The following is a 21,959-nucleotide window of genomic DNA, read 5'->3' as shown; positions in this document are numbered from 1 at the left end:
TCATGGGTTGTTGTTCTGAGGACCACCAGCTACTTCAAGCGGTACTGCTTTTGAGAAATTCCAGGTTCATAAAGTCCAGGTTCCTAAAACAATATGGGAGAAAAACGATGCAAACCATTACTCTTGTTCTTAAGAGAGATTTATTGAAAGCATCCCAAGAGTGTATATAAATTACTTCTCCCCCCCCCCCCCCCCAGATTCTGGTACTTGCAGATCCCTGCAGGCTTCCAGAATAATAATAAAAACTTAACTTCCTTTCAAACATCATCAGAATGCCGATTCTTTCCAGTGTCGGTGACCGCAGCCAGTAGCCTATCCCAGAAGCATAAGGAACAAAGTGGGAGTCGGACACCAGCCCATTCCAGGACATAGAGGCAAACTCACAGGGAGAATTAAGAGCCACCAGGCAGCCTTCCCACAAAGTCTTTGGGCCCTAGGTGGAAACTGGAGCATCCACTGGAGAACATGCAAAGTTCACACAGGAAGCGTCCCAGCCACAATCGAACCCAGGACCCAAGATCTAGGATGCAGTGCTAATTGCCAAGCAACCCACTTTGAACTTTCCATATAACTCTTATGTATACATTTTTTTTATTCTCTGTAATTGGCATTAACAAAAGCAATTACATACTTTTCACACAGTGAAAAATAATGCAATTTCTATACATTTCCAGCTGGCACTTATTAGCCCTAAAAACACCATAGAAATATCCCCTTAGAAATGACTTTTCCAGATAGAAATTGGAATTCTTAATAGCACACTTCCAATACATGACATATTTAATTCGCAATAATACAACCATGGATTACACAAATGACCACTACATTAACTGGCATTAAAACAAAGAGGATGCAACACCCAATATTAAATGTAATGGATCCTAAATTCTTTTCATCTAAAGTAATGCCAGCTCATCTAGTTATTCTTGTGAGAAAAATTGAGTGTTTGATCTTTTACTCAATGATTGCATTTTTAACTGTATGCAAATATAGTTTATGTAAATAACATTTATGAGAAACCCCCCAAATTTTAAGGGTACAGTGTCCATGTTAAATGTTCTTTTACAAAAGTTACTTTGAAGGCCAACCACAGATCTCTATAAGGGGGAAAACCAAAAGAGAGGATACTGCAGATGGGTTTCATGTGTAGCTGGTTAGAAATGAACAGAAAGGTAAAGGTTCAGACAAGCTGTCATGGAGGATCTAAGGACTCTTCTTAATAAACATCCCATAAAATAAGGTAATTCACACTTCACACGTTTTTAAGAGTTTGAAAGATGAATTAAAAACAAACAGATTTAACAAAAACAATATAACAATTATCCCAAAAAAGAAAAACAAAACTGTTTTGAAAAAGTAAATTCCTTATAAAGAATTAAAAACAGAAAAATGTTTCCACAGCTTATTTTACATTCATTAACAACAGATGTCCTCATCAGATCTTGTGATGATTTTTTTTTTTAAGACTGGCACTAATTTACTGAGTTCCAGTGCGCTCAGTTCCACTCGCTCCCAGTTCTCCTGCATAGCCCCAGCATTTAAAATGTGGTTCCTGAAAGTCCCCACAGCAAGGATTTCATCCCCAGTTGTAAAAATAAACCTTCTGCCAAACAGGTAAATATTCCATCAGGGGACCTGTGAAAGCCAGAAATGAGAAAAACAATGTCTTAAGTTTTGAAAAAGCATTTTGACATGTATTTTTTCCCCAATGTTTCTTGGCAGGAATGAAGCCAGTACCATCCAATTATTTCTCCACTCCTATCAGATTAATCTACAGACCTTCACGGGCAAGATTCTTTTTTCTAGATGCATTTTAATAAGCAAAACTAACACTTTATCACAAAGTAACTTACATTTTAAGGTTGACGTGAATTTAAATCATGTTCAAATCCTGTTAAAGCCGATTTACCAAAATAAACAAAAATGTTGTAAGACGTATCTAGTCTAGTTAGCACACCAGAATAATGCTATATTAGATAGACTGTGTTTAGGCAGTGCTAAATACTACACAAATAAACAGAGCACAAATTACACTAATATTAAATAATACAAAATATCCATTTTCTATCTGCTTTATCCAATGCAGGGTCATGGGGGAGCCAGAGCCTATCCCAGGAAGCAATGGGGGAAAGGCAGGATATTCTCTGGATGGGATGCCAGTTTTCCCAGAGGCCAATTTACCTACCAGTATGTCTATATTAGCGATTTTAATTCATAACCTGAAACTGTCTAGCAGGAGACATTTTTGTGTATAATGAATTTAGTATCATCCAAACGGAAACACATCACACAAGGGGTCCGGTCAGTGCTAATACAGCCAGGGCCCTTTTGGCTTTCACCAGTAACAACACTCCTGCAATTTTCAATGCCGCTCTGCAATACATGCAAGCTCAGCAAGAGAGGCGCCATATGCCAGACATGCCTGTGACATGTCAAAAAGTAAGTGACTCAGGACTCCTTAGCGGCTGAGCCAGTAAGGCTTCTTGGCCGAGCTCTATGATCATGGCTTCGAGCCGGGTTACGTCATCAGCTGGGACTGGGATTAGCCAAGCGGCAGTGCTCATGAGTCGGCCCTGACACTGAGTGACACCTGCAGGCTTGACACAGGCTTGCAGGCCTGTGATGCAGTTGATAAAGAAAACGCTTTTCTCCTCCAATCACCGCTGAACCTCCGGTTCCTCGGTTGTGGTGCCTGTGACTCACTGCAAGGTCAGAGGCCTGAAGGTGGGCAAGCTCTGAGGAGTCTGCTTACTCCTTTTTCACTTCCCCTTCCTTGTTTTCCCTGTCTGCAGTCACGCACAGACACGAGAACCGCAATCTGAGATTCACTATAATTGGACCGGTTTTAATAAAAAGGATGAGCAATTCTAAATTAAAAAAGTTAATAATTCCAAGAAACTGCTGTTCTAGGAGCACAGGTGTAGGGGCACAATTTCCCTGTGCAGGAAAGGTGTTATAGGTGTAAAGCCAAGTCACGTTGAGAGTATGCAATGAAAAATAATTGAGGGCTCCAAGTTTAAAAAAAAACACGTAACTCTGGCACTCAAAAGATCATTATACTTACGTGCAACTAATCCAACACCTGGCACATAGTCAGCTAATAATCGGAGCAAAAACAAGATTTTTGTCCTAAAAGCAAAAAATAAAAAATTGCATGGATTAGCATTTTCAAGATTTTGAACTTGTGAAAGTTTGGGGCTGTGTGTTTTTGCAAGTCGGCAGATTTCCCTTAGTTCCCAAAATTAAGCATGCAGTTCTGTTATTACAAAAAATGTTTTTTTTTTTAAACTTTACAAAAATATGTTTTTTCTCCAGTCGTTTGAAGAGGGAGACAATGAACTGCTAAAAAGAGTGCCCCTTTCTTCACGGAACACAGAGCTCCAATTATATGCCAATTCTAGCTACTTTCCATAAACCTCATTATTGAATTTGCCATCATTGTAGCCGCTGTGTCGCTCAATTAATCTTCAGTTCTTGACCCAAGAAAACCACACTCTGTTCCCTGAATTTGATTAACAGCTCTTACTCTGAATATCGGTCGTAGAAGGGGGATCGCAGCAGGTAGTAAAGGAGGAAGAAGGCTCTGCGCCTCATCTCAGTCTGTTCTCGGCGATTCAGTGACTTCATGTCGTTCATTAAACCGAAACTGGAGAAGTCAAAATGAAACATGCAGATGCAGATACATGAATCAACACAAAAAATACAAAGATCCATCTCCTAGGCATTTAATGATACAAAATACAACATTTTCCTAAATAATGTTTCAGGACTTGCATGGAAAAAATTCCTATGGTACAATCCAAAATGAAGTAAAATGCATCCGTGTCCTATTTATGTCTGAAATTGTATCATACGCGATTCAGCTTTAGTCAGTCTTTCTGGAGCACTTTTACCTTGTTATGTCCAGAATCCCAGAAATGAGCCATGGTTTCCATGACCTTGTTCCACAGATTCCCAGGCACAGTACTACAGGAAGAGGAGTTAAGGAGGGAATGCCTGAGGTATGGACACTGTTATCTGCAAGCACTAGGAATGCAGGTGAAGGATATGCAATACATGAAGCAGTGTGCAAAACTGTGACAACACGATGGCCCCCCTGTAGTTTTGATAATGTTGTGTATATGAAAGCAGACCACCGGAGCTTTCAAATCTTGAAAAACTAAAACTCAAGAGAATGTTTGTCTTAATTTAACAACAGCTTTAATATTCCACACAAGCAATAAATAGAAAATTAAAGAAAAAATGAATATTTTGTAAAGCAACATGTTCTAATTCATGGGACTATTTAGGAAATGGGTCTGCTCATTTTCACATACTGTATAAGATAGAATAATTTACACTGAACGTGGAGGTGGCAAAGAGACCTAAATTAATGTACTGTAGGTTTCAGGGAGTAGGATACAGTGGACAAGCGGACGTGTGATGTACAGGGTCTCGGCTATAGTCTCCTGCAGGCCCAGTGGAGTCGGGATGCGATTTAATTCATCTTCTGGCCTCCCTCGTCTGTCCTCAGGCCGAGGAGCTCCCCAGAGTCTGGACTGGAAACATGGGGCTGGAACACGAGAACAGCAGTCATACCATGAAGGTCGCAGGTACTCAATCCTGAGCTGCTGGCTACTGTGTTACTAGAATATCCTGTAACAGAAGCAAACCCCTGAGTTTGCAATGCAACAACTACAAACTGCTGAATGTTCTGGAAGACAGAAAATTCTGGTTTACACAGATCACAGACTGGCAACTCAAGTCCCCTAGGCCTGAGAGCGTGCACTCGTTATTTGATTAAGAAATCGAATTAGTCAAATCATAAATTGTTTTTATCTCTTAATTCTTTGCTAATCAAAAAATACCAGTAAAACCTGCAGGACTCTAATCCTCGAGCTCTGGAGCTGCCTATCCCAGAGACTCGCAGATAAACAGATTGAGGCAAACCAACATAATTAGGAAAAAGAATGATTTCTGCACCCACTGGATTCAGACAGACAATTAAAAATAATGGCAAATTTCTCTACCCACACTGAAATGTTCAAGTTAAAATGAAGACTTCACAAACTGACACTTAATTTGTAAAATGATAGCTAGCAGGATCATTTGCAGGACTACCTGAAACTTTATATTTTTAATGTGCCACCATGCTTAAAAAGCTCATTTAAATATAGTTAATCATCATATAAAGGTGTTGCTCATTAAGATTACTCATAAGGACTAGAGGAAAAATCCTTTGTCAGTTCCACTACTGTACGTTTGTGTTGATAGTATAAATGCTATTCAAGCAATATGCATGCCCATTTATCAAGAGTACTGAATAGACAGCTAAAGCTTTACAGAAACTTTCATTTTGAAATTATTCATATAAGACAATGGTAGGTTATGAAAAAATGCCCATATAGCACTAGAGAAAATAGCAGCAATGCTTACTGCTACTCAATGACCTCATGATCCTTCCAGATCGCTGGCCAACAAATGAGGAGTCCACCTGCGTGCATTCATTTTCTGCAGAAAGAAACGAGTAAAATAAATTAGCCATATAATCTTAATTACAAAACATGAAACCACTTTAAATATGAGGTGTCTGGCTACAAAAGTGACCATAAAAAATAACTATCACAATGCAAAAACTACCAATGGAAAACTGGCCTCAAAAGTTGTGAGGCAAGAAGTTCCTCATTACTGTATAATGCAGTGTTAATAATCTCTAACAGCTCCTAGCTTGTCCCTCTAGAATTAAGATTTACATTACTGGAAATAAGTTTTACAACAGATCATGTCATCTTAGAAAATCTGGGTGCTGCACAACTCTATACTAAATATATGAAAGAAAACATATCCTTTAGAATGCCTTACTTAAAATTATACTTCACAAAACAGAGACCTGCAGAAATCTAAAAGAGATTCAGTCCTCTACCACGTATTTAAAATGTTCCATTTTTTTATTTTTTCCTATGGTCTTACCCAAAACAGAATACAAATTAACGAATAGTATTCTGCTTGACTAACTTGATGGAAATGCTTAATACAGACTACAGTGTCAGTGTTACTCTCCACTGCAGAATACTTTCGGACCTCTGTTACACAGTTGCGTCTCCCTGTCCAGAGGAATGATTGGAGGAGACGTCTGTATTCCTGACTTGTACCAAAAAAGAAGCAGAATTCGCAGGATCGCCCTGAGGGGAGAAAGGGAGACATACTCCTGTGACCTAGTGTCACTACAATCTACTGTATACATTTTTCAGAAATCAGCTTGGCAAAGCTCTGACACCTTAGAGAACTTGGTTAGAATTCACAAGGATTGCTTAATGGCTATTACACTAGCACAACATTCACAAATACCCAGAGAGTGGCTGTCTGATTAACTAACTCAACAAGTAAACTTCTAGAAAAAATGTTCTGATTTACAGCTACGATTTTCTTTAATATTCAAGGTCCCGAAAAAGACTAAAAAGAGAACCATCAGGAATGCACCTGTGGAGGTAAACCAAACAATGTCACAGGGCTTTGGCGGCAAGTGGTCAGTCACGTAAGGCTGGTTTCCTGTCTCGGTCTTTGTTAAAAAGCCAAAACTGCAGTAAAGGGTGCAGCAAAATGAGAAGATATACTCCTGAAAAGCAATTTAAATTTATTTTCAATATATGCTCCATGGGCTCTGAATACTCCTTTTGCCTTTTGTATTTTCTGTCCTCCCAACCAGGAGTGATGGAAGCGTGAGATCTTGTTTCTGAGGGGCTCGGGTGGGAGTGGAGATTAATGTTCCACGCTTTGTTTTTCACTGCTGAGTTCTGCTTGTGCTTAAAAGTGGCTCTACTCTACACGCTGAATCAAAATGGCCTAGTTACAGTGCTGCTTCTTTGAAAAAAAGTCCAAACAGATTTCATGCGATAGTTTCAATAAGGAGTTTAGTTTCTGGTAAAGAATTCTCATGTACCTGCTTTGCTAGTGGAAACTGACACCGAGACGACTCACAATTAACAACGATTTACTCCCAACAGGCCAATATTAAGCAATACAAATTTGCTTTCCACATCCATCTTGTAACTATAAATTAATGTAGCTATGCGTCTAGGGATGATGATGCTAGAAATATAGGTTATTTTGAGTAAACATTACTTAGCGATCTGTATGAGAACAATAACAGCCCAGCGTCCGCCTTCTCCCCACAGCTTGGCAGCTCCCATCTCTGTAAAGACCTCCACATACTCCAGAACTGTCAGCCAGGTGAGGAGCCTCTGCTGGGAGAGAGACTGGAACAGAGCACAGACGGTCAGCGGACTCCGTCTGAAAACACAGCGTGCTTGTGTAGGAGAACTGCACCATTCCCTTAGTAAAGGAACCAAATGGGCAGTTTGTTGCCAATGGTTGACAAAAAATAAAGATCAATATGAGAATAACTATTAACTTCACATCACATTATCTACAACATCTGTAACCCATTTCATTCCAAGAAGAACCTTTATCTCACATGTTCATGAAACAACAGTGTATGGCAATAAAACAGCCCGGGGAAAAGGTACACATTCCCTTAAAGAAATGACAATTGAAAAAAAAAACTGTTCTGCTAATAGTAGTACAATGGAATTCTTAAGTCGGGTTCATTTCCTTGCATATATCGTAGTTCTCAGCTAAAAATCTCATATAACTCGACACTGCAGAAAACAGGTCGAGTCCAAATAAGTGATACCGCAAATAGAAACAAGGGGGCAGTGTTGTTTGGTTAGGAAAGTCACGCAAGATCAGTTGAGGAAGAAAAAGGTAGGCGTTTTCCTTTAGTCACTGCGGGAAAGTCACATCACATTTTTCCCATCTAGCGTAATCTTATACAAGAATTCCTCATGTCTCTTGTGAAGAGTGTCCAATGTCTTACCTGGGAACTGACCTTTACTGCCTTTTTTTATAAATGACGCTGAGTTGGGTATCGCTGTCCAGCTCTGTCCAGTGATTGTTTTGGACAGCCTGTTACAACACTAGACTCTATCATCTGAATATTTCAACTGAGTCTCTGAAAGTGCAAGCTACATTATGTGGGTGTGAAAGACAGCTAACCTTTAAGTAGTGTGTAGCTTATGTAACTTATGAGCTAGAATATTCATGACATTCAGTAAAGTGTTACTGCAGTTTGTGTCAGTAAGTGATTTCTGCAGCAGAGCAGATACAGGAGATACATATTTGGACGTGTGAACTACATATACCGTATGCACATAAATCATTACAGTATATTGCTAATATTTATTAATTACTGTTACAGGTAAAAGGTCCTGGGAATAAGATTTGGTAATGCAATCAAATTTCAAAAGTAATATACTCACCACGGGAAGAGTTCGAGTAAGGCCCTTACGAAGTATTCCATCATTCAGCAGCACTAGCAGGTTAGAGGCGGAGTACACTGTAGGGTCAAAAACAAGGCTTTTACCAGACATCCTTTCAAAACAACCTCACAGCAAATGACAAGATGTGATAAACTGAAAATGATTCTGAAACTAGCTACATGCATACATTTAAAACAATCTCCTTCACATCTTGGAAAAGAATGGAACAATACCACCAACACAACCAATTTTACACAGAATTTACTCAGCTCATTTTCAGCCCTGTTCAATTTTTAATACTGCTGGAATTGTGTAGAGTATTTTTTATGCTTATAGCAAAGTACTGTTGTCCTACTGATGTCATACACAACTTGTAGGCACACAAGAAGCTCATTTAACAATGCAAACCCACTGGTATTTATGTATTACAAAGTATTTATGAACCGTGTTCACACTCATTAAAGAATAAGAAACCACATACCTGTATGTACAAGACGTGAGAATAACTGTGGCCAGATTTGGACGTCAGATTTTACAATGAGCATAAAACAACAGATAATACCTATTTCCCAACATCAGTAACTAACAGTCAGGTGTCTTCAGTACAACATTTATACCATTTTGCCCTTAAACACGTTGCTTCAGAAACGTATCTGTGCAGGAACCAATACATCTTTTTCTCTTGTCACGCTTACCCAGTTCCGAGAGCTCATGAGAATCTGCAAACCGGCCTGAAAAACAAGAATTGGATTGAAGTGAGAGGTTCAACGTGAACGCATTTAATTAATGCACAGATTTTGTTTTTAACATAGTGCCTTGCATGGTTCTGGGCACCCAAGGAGTTCAGAAAGCGTTAACTTCTACCCACTGATCAGCACACTCACTGGCTTGCTTGTGTCACAAGAGCGAGAACCGAGTATCGTGACTTGTAGTAGTGATAAAGAAGTACTTCAATCAAGCTACCTGCGCTGGGCTTCATTGGGCATGGTCTTTAAAATGATTTTAAGAAAGCAAGAACACACTTCATTTCCTGATTTCAGAAAATCAGTTGACACCCAGCGCTGCCAAGGTTGCAATGACGTTAAACAGTTTAGAAAACTAGATAGCAGTACAAAATGTTCGTTAAAGGCATTCTGCTGCATAGATTAACAGAAAGGTCAGTTTATCACTATCAGGTGCAATGTCTTAACTCAACGTGACTCAATGAGCTACAACATTAAAAAGAAGCTCTGTGTCAAGGCATAATTAATAATTAAATAAACCCCACTAAAGTACCAGAAAAACCGCAATACAGTATTTTTTCCATCTTGCATTTTTTCTCAAAAAAGAGGTTTCGGTTGCAGTTGATACTTACCTGCGATGAGGTAAGACAGTGTTCTTACTCCGCTCTCCAGCTGGGCCGTGGCTGCTGGGTTCTTGGTAACGTAGTCCTGGTACTGCTGAAAAAGCCGGACTAGTTTTTCCTTGTACGGTGTCGACATGGTATCGGTTCTGTCACTTTCTCCAGAAGATTTCAAAACAAAACACTGCAACCCACCGACAAAGATGACACTTCCGCGTTCAAGGTTTATTTCCGGGCCAAACCGCTCTCTTCTTCCCGTGCGCTTTATTCCTTTAAAGAGACAGGTTGTTCAGTTTTCGTCAATCCCTTATTGATCCAATTCACATTTATGAAAAACAGTTCTGTTCGAAGGGTCGCTTTAAATGTTATCCTTCCTGACATGTACCTAAAAGTTTAAACACAAGGTCGGTTTTTAAAGTTTTTTTTAAATCTATGATTAAAATATTTAAATTATATTGTATTTAATTTTTACATTATTAAAACGTTATTAAACGCACAACTGCATGACAGCAAATCCTCCGTTAGTTCATCCATTACGATGAAGTGAGGAGTATAAGGCTTTTCTACACAGAGAAAAGTCATTCCCATTATGATTCTTTAAGCACAATTTATTTAATAGATTGATTTTTATTTTGTTTTACCTGTTCCAAAACTAATTATTGCCCCTTTCCACTTAGGAACGAACTATATGTCTGTTTTCATTCAGAAACATTGTAAAGGTTACTAAATTTTATTGCCGGAGTTCACAACAAGTATTGATCTGTCTGAAACATTATATGAAACAATGCTAACCAACGTTACAGTCGATTTATTTCTTTGTATTTTAAGACATACAGTAAGTACAGGTGTCATATTACCATCCAGGACTGAAACGTTTTACACCGCTACAAAAAGCTCAGACTAGAAGCCTGCACTGTAGTGTGGAGGTCAAAACAAGAGGTATTATTCAAAAAAGAATGAGTGATTTCCTATGTTATGTTTGAAGGATCCCTTACTAAAACGTAAACCATCCAGTATTCACGATGGCAGCTGTCGCTATTTTTAAATGTCCGCCTCAAGCACCGCAGGCATCAGGGTCATTATGAAGAATCATGTGCTACAAAGGCATTTTTACCGAAATTTCCTTTCTCGTCTTACTGATATTCAGTGGTTGCCAAACAGGATTTGTTCTGATATCAGATTTAAGACTGGTAACCCCAGGAGCTCTCTTAACTATTTGCAGAGATGTCATTTTTAGAAACGATTTTTCAGATGATCTTCCGAAATCTGCTTTTATAAATCCTAAATTATAGATCTCGCATTTCTGTATATTTTAGGACAATCGGCAAGCATTTTTAAGATGATCAGATTGCTGGATAAGCAGTTTAGGTTTTGCTAGCCTGTTCCAATTACTTTGCAGTTTTACAATATACAGCTACGACTGCAGGGGTCATGTTTTGATATCTACTGAGATTTAAACATAAAACAGCATTGCATCTCTGAATAATTTTATACTCGAAAGAAAAAAAAACTCATCTATGCCTTAGTGTTCAACAATGCCTGCCTGAATCCTAAAGAATCTGAATATTTCTGGATTCATTCTGAGAATTGCTCCCTGATTTTCTTCCCTTTCCAGACTCAATGGAATATTTTTCCATAGTATATACTTATGCAAAACTGATGCACTGGGTTAAGCACAAGGTCTAGTTTGACAACACTGTCTAGCCACTTCTTCATTGGTGATAACTGCTTGTTTATAGAGAACCAAAACTGTGAAAACAGCCCATTGACACTGTAGATTTTTAAGAATAATATGAAGGTAATTTCTCGTATTGAGGGAACCCACTTCATCCTCTGCTGAAGTGCAGCCACTGCCTGGGTGACACAAGGGAACCGTTCTGTGCCAGCAGCTCCACTGCGCAACCTGGAGAAGCTGGAGAGGTGAGAAACTATTTCACCAGTGTAAGGAAGGGGGGAATTGACAGATTACACAAGCAAAGTGCAACAGTGGCATTTTGCCAGGACTCTAAAGAACAGGGCCGTGGGATCTTTAATGACCTGATAATCAGGGCCTTGATTTAATGTCTAATCAGAAGGAAGGCCCTCGGTACAGGATAGTGTACCCAGCCACTATACTGAGGCATTGGGTGGAAATTGTGGTCAGAGTGAATGACACTACCTGCCTGTCTTCACACCACTTACAGCAGTAACCTGGTTTCCAGTAGAGGTCTTCCATCCCAGTACTGAGCAGACAGTCTTGAGTACCCTCTCATAGCTGATGAGATCTGGTTACAGAGTACAACGACTTCAATGATATAGCTACATAGCTGTTTTTACTTATTTGTTTTATGTTTCGTATTGTTTTCCAGAAAAAACAACATTATAACTTTTGTTTTGCATTCAATCCACTTCCCTGCGTCTCACAACAATTGCCTTTTTAAAGTTGATTAAGTTATTAATTGATTCCTCCCGCCCCCAATGTTAAACAGCCTCCGGGTAGCTTAATTCTGATTTGTTTGTTTTCAGTGTCAAACTCAGCAATTTCCTAAGCTTTAATATCCATTAGGGTGACATTTAGATGTCTCTCAGATACACAGATGGAATATTGTGTATTCAGGTAGAATATGCCAGCCTGAAAATTTGCTACCATGTGAATCTGTGTTAGTTGTATATATAATAAGAAAAATGTACTTTGCAAAGTAAATCAGTTAATTAGGACACTACTTGTTCAGAGATGCGAATTGTGAATTTGTGCTAAGGGCTGTTGGAATAACATCAACTGTAAAGTGGATATTACAGAGGTTTCTGTACTCACGAGTTGTTGTTATTTTTACTGCCCGATGGATTTAACAAACACTAGGGGTTGTAGCGAACACGCAGATTTGCTTCGATTTTTTTTAGATTTAAGAGCATTTCCAAACGCTCCCGAAGCCATTGGCTGAGAGTGTGAGCAGGCAACAGCTGCTGTTTGCCCACACAAGTGCGTCGATAACCGGTGGAATCGATGGGCGCAGAATAAAGCAGGTTCGTTGAATCAATTGCAGAACAGATTGAGTGGAGAACTGAAAGCACTCTTGCAAGAAAGCAAGGTATTTAAATCGGGAATTTTTAAACGGGCTTTTCTTGGAATTTTGGAGGATCGCTTGGAAATGCCGATGCGCTCCAGGCAAGGGACTTAAGGTACGTGAACCTGTGTAAAGTAACCGCAAACTTGTGCGTTTAGGTCAATACTGAAGCTAGACTCGACGACTGGGGTTTGCTAGATAAAAAAAGCTTCTATTTGAAGTAGCTGCAAATTTAGGTACCCCGTTACTGTGCTAGCAGTATATTTCTACCTGCTTGTGGAGATTTCATTGGGAATGCATGGAAAGTGTCAATAAGTGTCTGTGAGTGTTTTAAGGGGGGTACTGTTCATTGTTAAACTTTTTGTTTCGTTTATCCCTTTATTTTAGTTACCGCAACTGAACGTCTTTAGCACCAGTTAGTTGTAGGACACATCAGAAATAAAACTTGTATAGAGAATGAAGCATTGCCCTCTGTTTTTTGTATAAAGTCAAATTAAAAAAATGTATGAACGTTTTAGTTAGGAAGCACGGTTTCGCAAACGATGCTGTACAGAGACAACGCTAGCATGTAGCCCTTTATTTTAGACCATTTTAAAATAATAGCCGTGCCGTTTTCCATGCTTAAAGACACAGGAACTACATAGATTTGTGCCTCCCGCACGAGAAAGACTAACATTGTAGTACATTTAAATGACTTTTCCAAGGGGCATACTCGCCGAAGAAGAAATTAATTCATGATAAACACATCTTTAGTTTGTAGACTGAGAGTTACGATTCGGCAAGATAAGGAAGTATCCTGAGCGCGACTTCTACTTCTGTACAGATGTTTTGTGACAATGTGAGGTGCATCAAAATATTGATATTGCTATTAACACATTGTAGCATTGTTTATCTGAACGGAAACATTAGGGTTGCTCTAGGAATGACGTGCTTTTGTAACATTTCCGCGTACTGTAATATCTTAGAATAACTGCCTGACTGCTTAGAGTATCATAAAGCAGCGCATCTCGGACTGGTGTTAGGAGGTCGGGCTCTCTCTTATCAAACCCGCTGCACCTGTGGTACTGAGTGTGATTTATCGGGCACATGCAGTAGCTTTTGCTTATCTCGCTCCAAATTAATTCAAATCTCGATGCAGCTGCCTTCTGCGATTAAGTGTCGATAAAATCTGGGTTCTCCTGAATGGTTTAACTTATTAAAACTGCTCCATGTACAGTACGTGTTGTTTGTGCAAATTCGACTTTGTACAATTAGGCTGCTGCGAGACACGGGTTAATTTATTGCTGCACCGTTGCATCAAACAGAAATCTCATGGTACACGTTTACAGTGAAATGCCCTTTGACCCATTTTAAATAAATCCATTGGTGTTAATTGCATACCTGAAAAATCAATTTAGTAAAAGCAACGGATTTCACTCTAAGTCATTAGAAGAACATGTCTGTCTGAATCGTGAGCAAGAGCATTTTAAGTATAGACCCATTCTTTTTAGACACGGCAACCTGGTTGTTATATGTAGAAAATGACACTCCCTGTTTTAGTTTAGGATTTCAACTGGAAGAAAAATCATGCACAGCATAATTAAGCCGGCGTGTTTAACTTAAAATAATTGCGCCGTCTGGAGTTTATTTTAAATAAGGATGGAAAATGTTTGTTTTAGAAACGGTTTCGAAGTATTGATGTATAGTTAATGTACTGTTTTTAAATGAGTTGTATTGTATGATCCATTTACAATCCAACTCAATTTATTTAGAATAAGACTTAGAGGTTACAGTGATGGCCTGCCGATTACACATCAGTCTTGGACCCTTTCCTGGCAGGCGTTCTCGTCTCTCTGTTGTCTGGCTGCCTCTCCTTATATAGTAAAGTACTGTCGAATTTTAAATTTACCCCCGTCGTCTGTTTGAGCCAACAATGTAGGTGTTCAGACAACTTTCCTTTGGAAGAATAAAGCTGTTATCCGTGGTACAATTTTATACCAGCATCACGTCTCGCCTATTTTCCAAAGTGAAGCTTTACAGTTTCAGTTTACAGAATGTTTCCTCGTAATACTCTCAAAGTTCCTTTTAATTTAAAAGTCATGCTTGTGTAGTGGAGGTTCCACTTTTAAATATCAACAGAGATGGGTGAAAAAAGCAACTCTGTTGTAGGTAGACGGTTAAATAATACTGACAGTCGGGGTTTAAATTAATGTCTACGTTTCTGGGGACAGATGAAGAAATCTTCAGATCTGTCTGAGTAGATAGAAAATCTTATTTTGCTCCCTCCTGGGTTTTCGCAAAAATCATGGTTGTGCTGAATTCGGATTTCTCTGCTCAGTTGATTTGTGATTGTAAATGCGTTGCCATACAAGCAATGAATTTGTGATGTACTGTTTTTGAAGCAGCAGTGGAGCACTGCGTGTTGTAGCTGTGGGAATATTCTAGGATGTACTTGATCTAGTTCCACCCATCTCAGAGTTTTAACGATTAAACCTGATAAAAGCCTAAATTAATGAATTTGGATTTAGTTTGAGAAGAATTTGCAGGTAACTGAAAGCTTTTTTTCCAGTCCATTTGTGCTGTCCTGTGGGGCGATAATTGCTCCTCCAATGCTTCCCTTAAGTTATTTCATAATCGGTCTGTTGTTAGCTCTGAAATGAATAAAACCTTTTTAAACGTTAAAGCACAGAGTCTGGTTGCCCTGGGCAACAAAATTTCCACTACCTGTAAAGTGACGTTTTTCAGGTACAGGAGCAGCTCTGCTTTCTGTCAAGCAATGCTCTATCAATTTGACAGATGTCAATGAGTAAATGATGGATAATAAAATCAAGACAGTCAAAGAGAGGTTAATATTCTCTTTGGGTGTTAGAAATTTAAAAGAAAAAAGTTAATATACCATTTTAAATTGATTTTGTATCCAACATAAGTTATTTAAATCATGATCTCCTTTCCCACTCTCTGAGAATTGCTTAGAATTTATTGGTCTCTCTTTTGCAGAGTTTGAAATTGGGGTCAGAGATAATGTGTGCATTTTGATCTAAAACAAGGCAGCAAAGTTGTACCCTGAAAGAGAAGGAAATACTCATTCAAGCAAAGATTTTGCCCAAATGTTTGCATTTCTTCAAAGGCTCACACAGTTGAACTGATTGACAGTACACAATCTTATTTTAATCAAGGACAATGGGGGGGAAAAAATGAACATGCTCTTGCTCGGCACTGTAGATGACAGTTACAAAATGACGCAAGGAGGTTGTCTGTGTTAAATGTTTATTGGCATTGTGTGGGGGTGAAGAGTGGGCTTTGTGTCTTTTTGCCATTGTAGTCTGAGATAATTACATTTCTGTTTCGACACTCCTCTTTACAGCACAAAATGCCTGCACCTCGAATGTTCATATACAGCAGAACATATAGATGTTTTTCATCCAACCAGGATACACCCTGGGCGGGACACTAGTCCTTCACAGGGCACACACAGACGCACTCACACCAGGGTCAATTTTCCTAGGAGCCAATTAACCTACTATTATGTCCTTCGACTGTGGGAGGATACCGGAGCACCCAGAGGAAACCTATGTGAACACGAGGAGAACATGCAAACTCCACACACACATCACCCCAGGTCTGGAATTGACCCCAGGGCCCCAGTAATGTGAGCGACGCAAACCACCACATCATAGAGCGGTTATTGTTCACTTAATTGGACTAGATAATACCAATATAACAGGCCAGCTACTTGCCTTGCTTGCAAAGTCTGTCAGCTGTCATCATCCTCCTTTTTGTGATGTAGTCCCTTTGGTCTGTGTCTGTTTTTATACCTAGCATACACTTATCATGTGATTACAATGAGCTGTTTGAATCTCCGGGAATTCTTCTTCCTCATGTCAAATGTCTGAATAAGTACAAAGGACACCTGCAAATCAGTGTCATTACTTTGTCTAACAACATCTTACACAAAAGGATCTGGGGCATAGCCGTTATAAGAATTACAATAAGCATCACTCTAGCTGAAAATGGGTAGTATTTTACTTTTAACAAATAGAAATAATAAGTGCATGAAACATGTATAGAAAAAAATATGGATGATACTCTCTGTTTAATTCCTGTAGATTGAATTAGGTCCTTTAATAAAAATTAAACAACTGCACACTTCATCAAGTGTATGTTTGAGCAGCCAGGATTTGTCAAGAAAGAAACATATTTGCCGGAGCTTCATTATATAATAAATTGGGTTAATTTGCTTTTGTCCATCACAAACAGCCTAATCTAGCAGAATATGGCGAAAGGGATGTAACAGGGCTTGGGTAATGCAGCATTAAGGGTGACATAGGAAAGGATGGATCAAAGTTGTCTTTTTGTGGTCTGAATGTTCAACACTTTGTCATGCAGACATATTCAAGTCAACACTATCTACCTGAGAGGACCTGATAGAATGTTCATTTGACTAAAGATAATCTGCACAAGGTAAGATGCTCTGGTGCTGTGAAAATGCTGTTCTCAAAATTCAGTGCCAAACTGAAATGAAACCTGAATCGTATGCTGGAAAAATATAGATGATGTAGTACGTGAGGTTAAGGTGAAATGGCAGAATTTCTATTTACTTTATTATCTTTGTGGTAAAAGTGCTGGATTTAAAATGTTATCTTTGTCATATAATTCCCAGTGTTTCTGCTTTAGGAGGAATACTGTGATCATTGCTACCTTTTTTGTGTCACACTCTGTTTTTTGTCTTTCATTCCTAAAGACCTTGCTGTATTATTTAGTTGCAGTTTCTATATTGTTGTAACGGAGTGGTGTTGAGTCATTCCATCTGTTATATTATGCATTTTGTGTTGAACGGACGGCTCTGAATCATGTTCTTGGGAATTCTGCCGTTCTTAAGGTAAAAGCGGTCCAAGGCACATAAGCTTTGTGTCTCGGCTCTCCAGTGACCTCTAGGGGCTCTCTCTCTCTTTTTTTTTTTACAGTAGCAGGTTTTTTTTTGGAATGCTAAGAGGGTAGTGAACTGAAAATGAGTGGAATTCGATTTAAAGATCTTCCAAATAAATGTGTAGTAAATTGACACAATGTTATAAATCTTCAGATTTAAGTTGTAATTCTGATTTGTTTTAGGCAAACAAGTTAGACTGTGTACTGGCAGTGCTGTTTTCAGGCTAACCAAGATTTTCTTGCAACCACAATATGCTGTAGTGTGTGTCCAAACATCAGGCTATTGTTTCAGCAACTACCAAATTAAGGGTAGAAAAGTTGACAATGGAGAGAAAAGTACAGTAAGGACAAGAGGAAAAATGATTAAATTAAATGGGGAAAAATGGATTCACTGAACAATGGTTAAAGGTGGTCTTAATGGATCTAACAGAGCTGAGCTTGTCAGGGCGAAATCACTTATCAGACTGTACAGAGGTCTTGCTTTTCCTCTGAGGGTATGGGCACTTCATCTGTTTGGATTAGCATAATGATGTGCAGCTTATATGTGGACACAGTACTGACCATTTCTAAGTGAACTGTACAATTCATTAACATTACAAGCAATTTGAGTGAAAAATGAATTTCATTCCTCAACACAATATATTTGGCTATTTTCATTTCTTAAAGATTTTAATAAATCACATTTAATAAGAATTTTTAGAAAATTGTATCCCCTCTTGTATGTGGATTATTTGTTACAAAGGGAGAACCTATAAAAAAGGCTTCTGATTCATCATACAGGTAGAATGGAACTGAACTTGTTTTCAGACGGATATTTCCATGTAGTGTGCTCATTAAACGTTTTTTTGTTGTTACTCGAATATAAATAATTAACCACAGTAGTGTGATGTGGAAATAATAATGCTGAACATTAAAAAGAAATCACATTTGAGTGTTTCCTTTAACATTTAAAAACTGTTTTGTTATGTAGTTTGGCAGGGCACTTTATCTATTGTATGCCCGATTCTGAAACATTAAGGCCTGATTTAAAGCTGAGGGATAGTAATGTAGATTGAACCAAACATTTTTATGATATCCTTGTCCCTTAGGCGATCCACAAGGGGTATTCTCTCAAGAATGATTGATTTTTATGATTAGAGGAAGTGCAATTTTATTTTTCTCCATGCAAGTAAGTGGACTTTTTCTGCCTGTGATATCCCTGATGCATTGAATGTAGAGTTCTCCCTGAATCACTTCTCGGATGTATATTAAGATACCTAGATGTGCTACTTGTCTTAAAATCACTTTTTTGTTGCTTAACAACTGTTGCCTATTCTGTAAAAAGCTTGTGAAAGTGGCGACACAGAACATGTACAGCTCTAGTCTGTGTGCTATGACATTTGTCCTGAAAGGTCACATTGATGCCACTACTTTAAAGATGACGTAAGAAGGCTAAGATATTCCAAGTCTCCTTCCTGCGTTGTTCAACTGATTGCACGGACATTGTAAGAGATCGAATCAGTATTGTTTTATGCTGCAAAAAATAATTATACATGAATTTGTCTGACTTGTCTCCCTTAGTACTGAATTAAAATTTTAAAGCACAGCATTGTATGGAGGCAGCTCTAGTTAAATATTGAAAATGTTGCAGTTCAGTCAGTATTTAGATGAAAACGGAGGTGAATGTTTCTGGCTTTTCAGTGAGCTTTTGGCTGATGTGAGTCAATATTTTACCAATGATCTTAATGCATTTGTAAGCACAAAAAATGAAATTCACTTTCAAAAGTGAAAGTAATTCTAATAATGCTTTTCAAAATCAGGTACATCTTTTGTTTTGCTCTTGAAGCTTGACGTTTCGCTGGGTCATGTTGTGTGCTGTTCCTATTGGAACTGTTGCATTTTCTATTCAAATATGAAGTTTTTTTTCTTCAAGCATTCATTTTTTTCTTGTAGTTTTGGAAACTTTTTTTTTAAAAGAATTTCATTTTAGACAGGGGGTGGAATAGATACAGAATGTTTTCATAGGGCTGAAAGAATAGTTTAAACTTTAATCATCCAATAAAAAAATTTTTTTTGTTTAAAAAATACATTTGACACCAATGGTGCCTTAGGCTGTGTGTTGATGGGCAGTATTCTTAATGATTTATATATTGCTCAAAATACTGATTGCTATATACCAAGGGTGAGAAAACTGCTAAAATATTGACCATCCAATTCTTTCATTGATTCTGGTTTTATTTTGGCTGTGCTCATCTATTTTTTTATGCTTTACTGTTTTACTGTTTACAATCTCTAGAAAAGGAACAATTATACAACTCTTGTTTCCTGGACTTGAAGTATTAAGCACTCTATAACTACGCAGTAGTCTCTTTTAAAGTCTACATACTAACTGCATTGGATTTAACATGTACCGTGCAGTAGCCAAACTTGCTGTTGAGACGGTGTGAGCTCATTTGTAATATCTGTCTGTTTCAAACACCTGGGTCAAGCCTCACTGCCAATATTCCAAATAAGCATCACCATTGCAGACTTTAGACATGCCTTTTGTGGGATCTCAAAATCCAAAGTCCTGAAAAGGACTGACTCTTGTCCAGCCAGGCACTGGGCACATACACACAATAAAATCCCTTTGGAAACAACTGTTACATCTTGTGAGTACATGATCTGTTAGTACTTGTTTATTGGTTATGGTCTAGGAAAAAAAACTGATGGTGTTTTTGTTTCTGGAACATTGATTTAATTCAATTATATGTAGTGATTGCTTTCAATGTAAAGATCCCTGCTACTGCAGTATGTTTGTGAACATGTAAGGTGTGTTTATTATATATTTCTACACGCATGCATATAAATACCAAGAGGCATTTAAAAACATGACAGTTGAGTTTAAAAGCAATTGCGTTTGATGCGTTTTTGATGACTCTCAGTACACTTGCGATTCAGTGCAGTCTGATGGCCTTGAATTCTCTTGCAATGGAAGACCGGCAGCATAAAGGAAATCACTGCTGTCTGCCCATGTCAATAATACCAGCGGAAATACTAGAACATTGCTGGAAAGGTCTGTCCATCCATGCGTTATCAGAAAACCTCTTGCTCTGTGTGAGGCTTGTGGCTGCCTGCAGCTTATCCCAGGTTCCAGGTGTAGCCAGAACAAAGTGGGGCTACACCCTGAACAGGATACCAGTCCATAACTGGGATCGATGGAACTAAAACTGCTTTTATTTTAATGAATTTCAATTTAATTACTTCATGATCCATCACACTTTTCCAGCAATTAATGTCTTGCTTCAGGTAGTGAACTGCTTGCTTACCCTGTAACGTATGCATGAAACCTCTATATCATATATATTTACTGTTTACCCACAGTTCAAGTGTCAGTCCCCACTTTCTCTTTTCTTTTGCGAGTTTTTTCGAGACTCCCTAAATTCTGTCTTTCATCATCATTTAATCTCTGTGCTTACCATGGGACAGCTTCCAGTAATAAACATTCACATTTGTGAATATTTAAGTTACAACAGCATTATTAAATTTTATATATATATATATTGCTTTATAGGCACTCAATTGGTGCAACACTGTAAAAGAACAGAAGCTGTAATTTGTTATGGAGCTGGCATCTAGCCTTGTCTTAAACCACCAGATATAACCAAACCATATAGAAGAGTTTTAAACAAATGGAATTTTTCAAGTGCTAGAGCATGCAAATCATTGAATCTAGAGCGCATTTTTTCTAAAGAAAATATTATAATATTTATAAATAATAAATAAAGTAAAAATTATTTTTACTTTAATGTTGTAAAGTTTTTCTACTGATTGATGATTGACGGTATGCATTCATTGGTTGCCAAGTAGAAATGTGAAATTAGTGCCCTACTGGGCTGTAGGCTGTAAGAACTGGTGCACAATTATATGTAGAATGTAAAATGTATCAATCTTTTTAACTAATTTAGTTGCCAGCTGTGGTTGTAGAGTTGAAATTACTGAGGGTTGCTACTGAAAATTAGTTGATAATTGTATTGTTCTGCAGAGCTATAAATTTAAAACATGAAAATTTAACTACAGGTAATTATCCCACACAATAGCAACTTGCAGTGTTTATCCAATGTAGTTAAACTGCATTATTTCCTGTGGATGAAAACGCATCATGAAAGCAATTTTTATAAGGCTTATCCACACATTTTGTGCTGTACCTGTAATGCAAACCATAACATTTTGCTTTGGACTGAAAGTACACTGTGGTAGTTTAACAATGTTCTTCAGTTATGCAATATTAATTTGAAGATAAAGTATGAACTGGATGTTAATGTTTTTTTGCTTCTAATTTTGCTTCATGCAGTTCACAATAAATGTATAAAAAGTCCAACCCCATCCTTCAGTAGCTGATGTGTTGGAAAG

General features: G+C 38.1%; 2 protein-coding genes and 1 long non-coding RNA gene across 17 annotated transcripts in view; 2 read left to right on the top strand and 1 right to left on the bottom strand.

The window, feature by feature from the left end:
- Positions 1-121: 121 nt before the first annotated feature.
- pex16 (peroxisomal biogenesis factor 16) lies at positions 122-9,883 on the bottom strand. The gene is made up of 11 exons (XM_088610976.1): positions 9,652-9,883; positions 8,993-9,028; positions 8,298-8,374; positions 7,102-7,235; positions 6,061-6,161; positions 5,416-5,490; positions 4,403-4,552; positions 3,894-3,966; positions 3,527-3,646; positions 3,065-3,129; positions 122-1,635 (listed from the first exon to the last, which is right to left on the bottom strand). Exons 1-11 carry the CDS (start codon positions 9,776-9,778, stop codon positions 1,577-1,579), a joined length of 1,017 nt encoding a protein of 338 aa, XP_088467102.1. The 5' UTR covers positions 9,779-9,883; the 3' UTR covers positions 122-1,576.
- On the top strand, positions 1,929-7,382 carry LOC148645684 (uncharacterized). Of its 2 annotated transcripts, XR_015928056.1 has the most exons (5): positions 1,929-2,187; positions 3,951-4,001; positions 4,514-4,592; positions 6,420-6,467; positions 7,155-7,382. It is a non-coding gene; the product is annotated as an uncharacterized LOC148645684 (long non-coding RNA). The 2 variants fall into 2 exon arrangements; XR_015928057.1 differs by lacking the exon at positions 6,420-6,467 and having other exon boundaries at positions 1,930-2,187.
- A 2,696-nt stretch (positions 9,884-12,579) lies between the features above and the next one.
- The window catches only part of large2 (LARGE xylosyl- and glucuronyltransferase 2), a 271,183-nt gene continuing 261,803 nt past the window's right edge, over positions 12,580-21,959 (top strand). For 6 of the 14 annotated variants that reach the window (XM_088612017.1, XM_088612014.1, XM_088612013.1 and 3 more), the window contains exon 1: positions 12,581-12,798. The gene's annotated coding sequence lies outside the window, so the exon portion shown is untranslated. Of the gene's footprint in view, positions 12,799-17,048; positions 17,124-21,959 lie in introns of all 14 variants that reach the window. The other 8 variants (XM_088612008.1, XM_088612006.1, XM_088612007.1 and 5 more) reach the window with 3 other exon arrangements.

Source organism: Lepisosteus platostomus, chromosome 18 (assembly GCF_059453375.1).
Source record: "Lepisosteus platostomus isolate fLepPlt1 chromosome 18, fLepPlt1.hap1, whole genome shotgun sequence".
In the NCBI taxonomy this organism is placed as follows: Eukaryota; Metazoa; Chordata; class Actinopteri; order Semionotiformes; family Lepisosteidae; genus Lepisosteus; species Lepisosteus platostomus.
The sequence above is the reverse complement of the archived record's forward strand: the minus strand, read 5'-3'. Positions and strand labels throughout refer to the sequence as shown.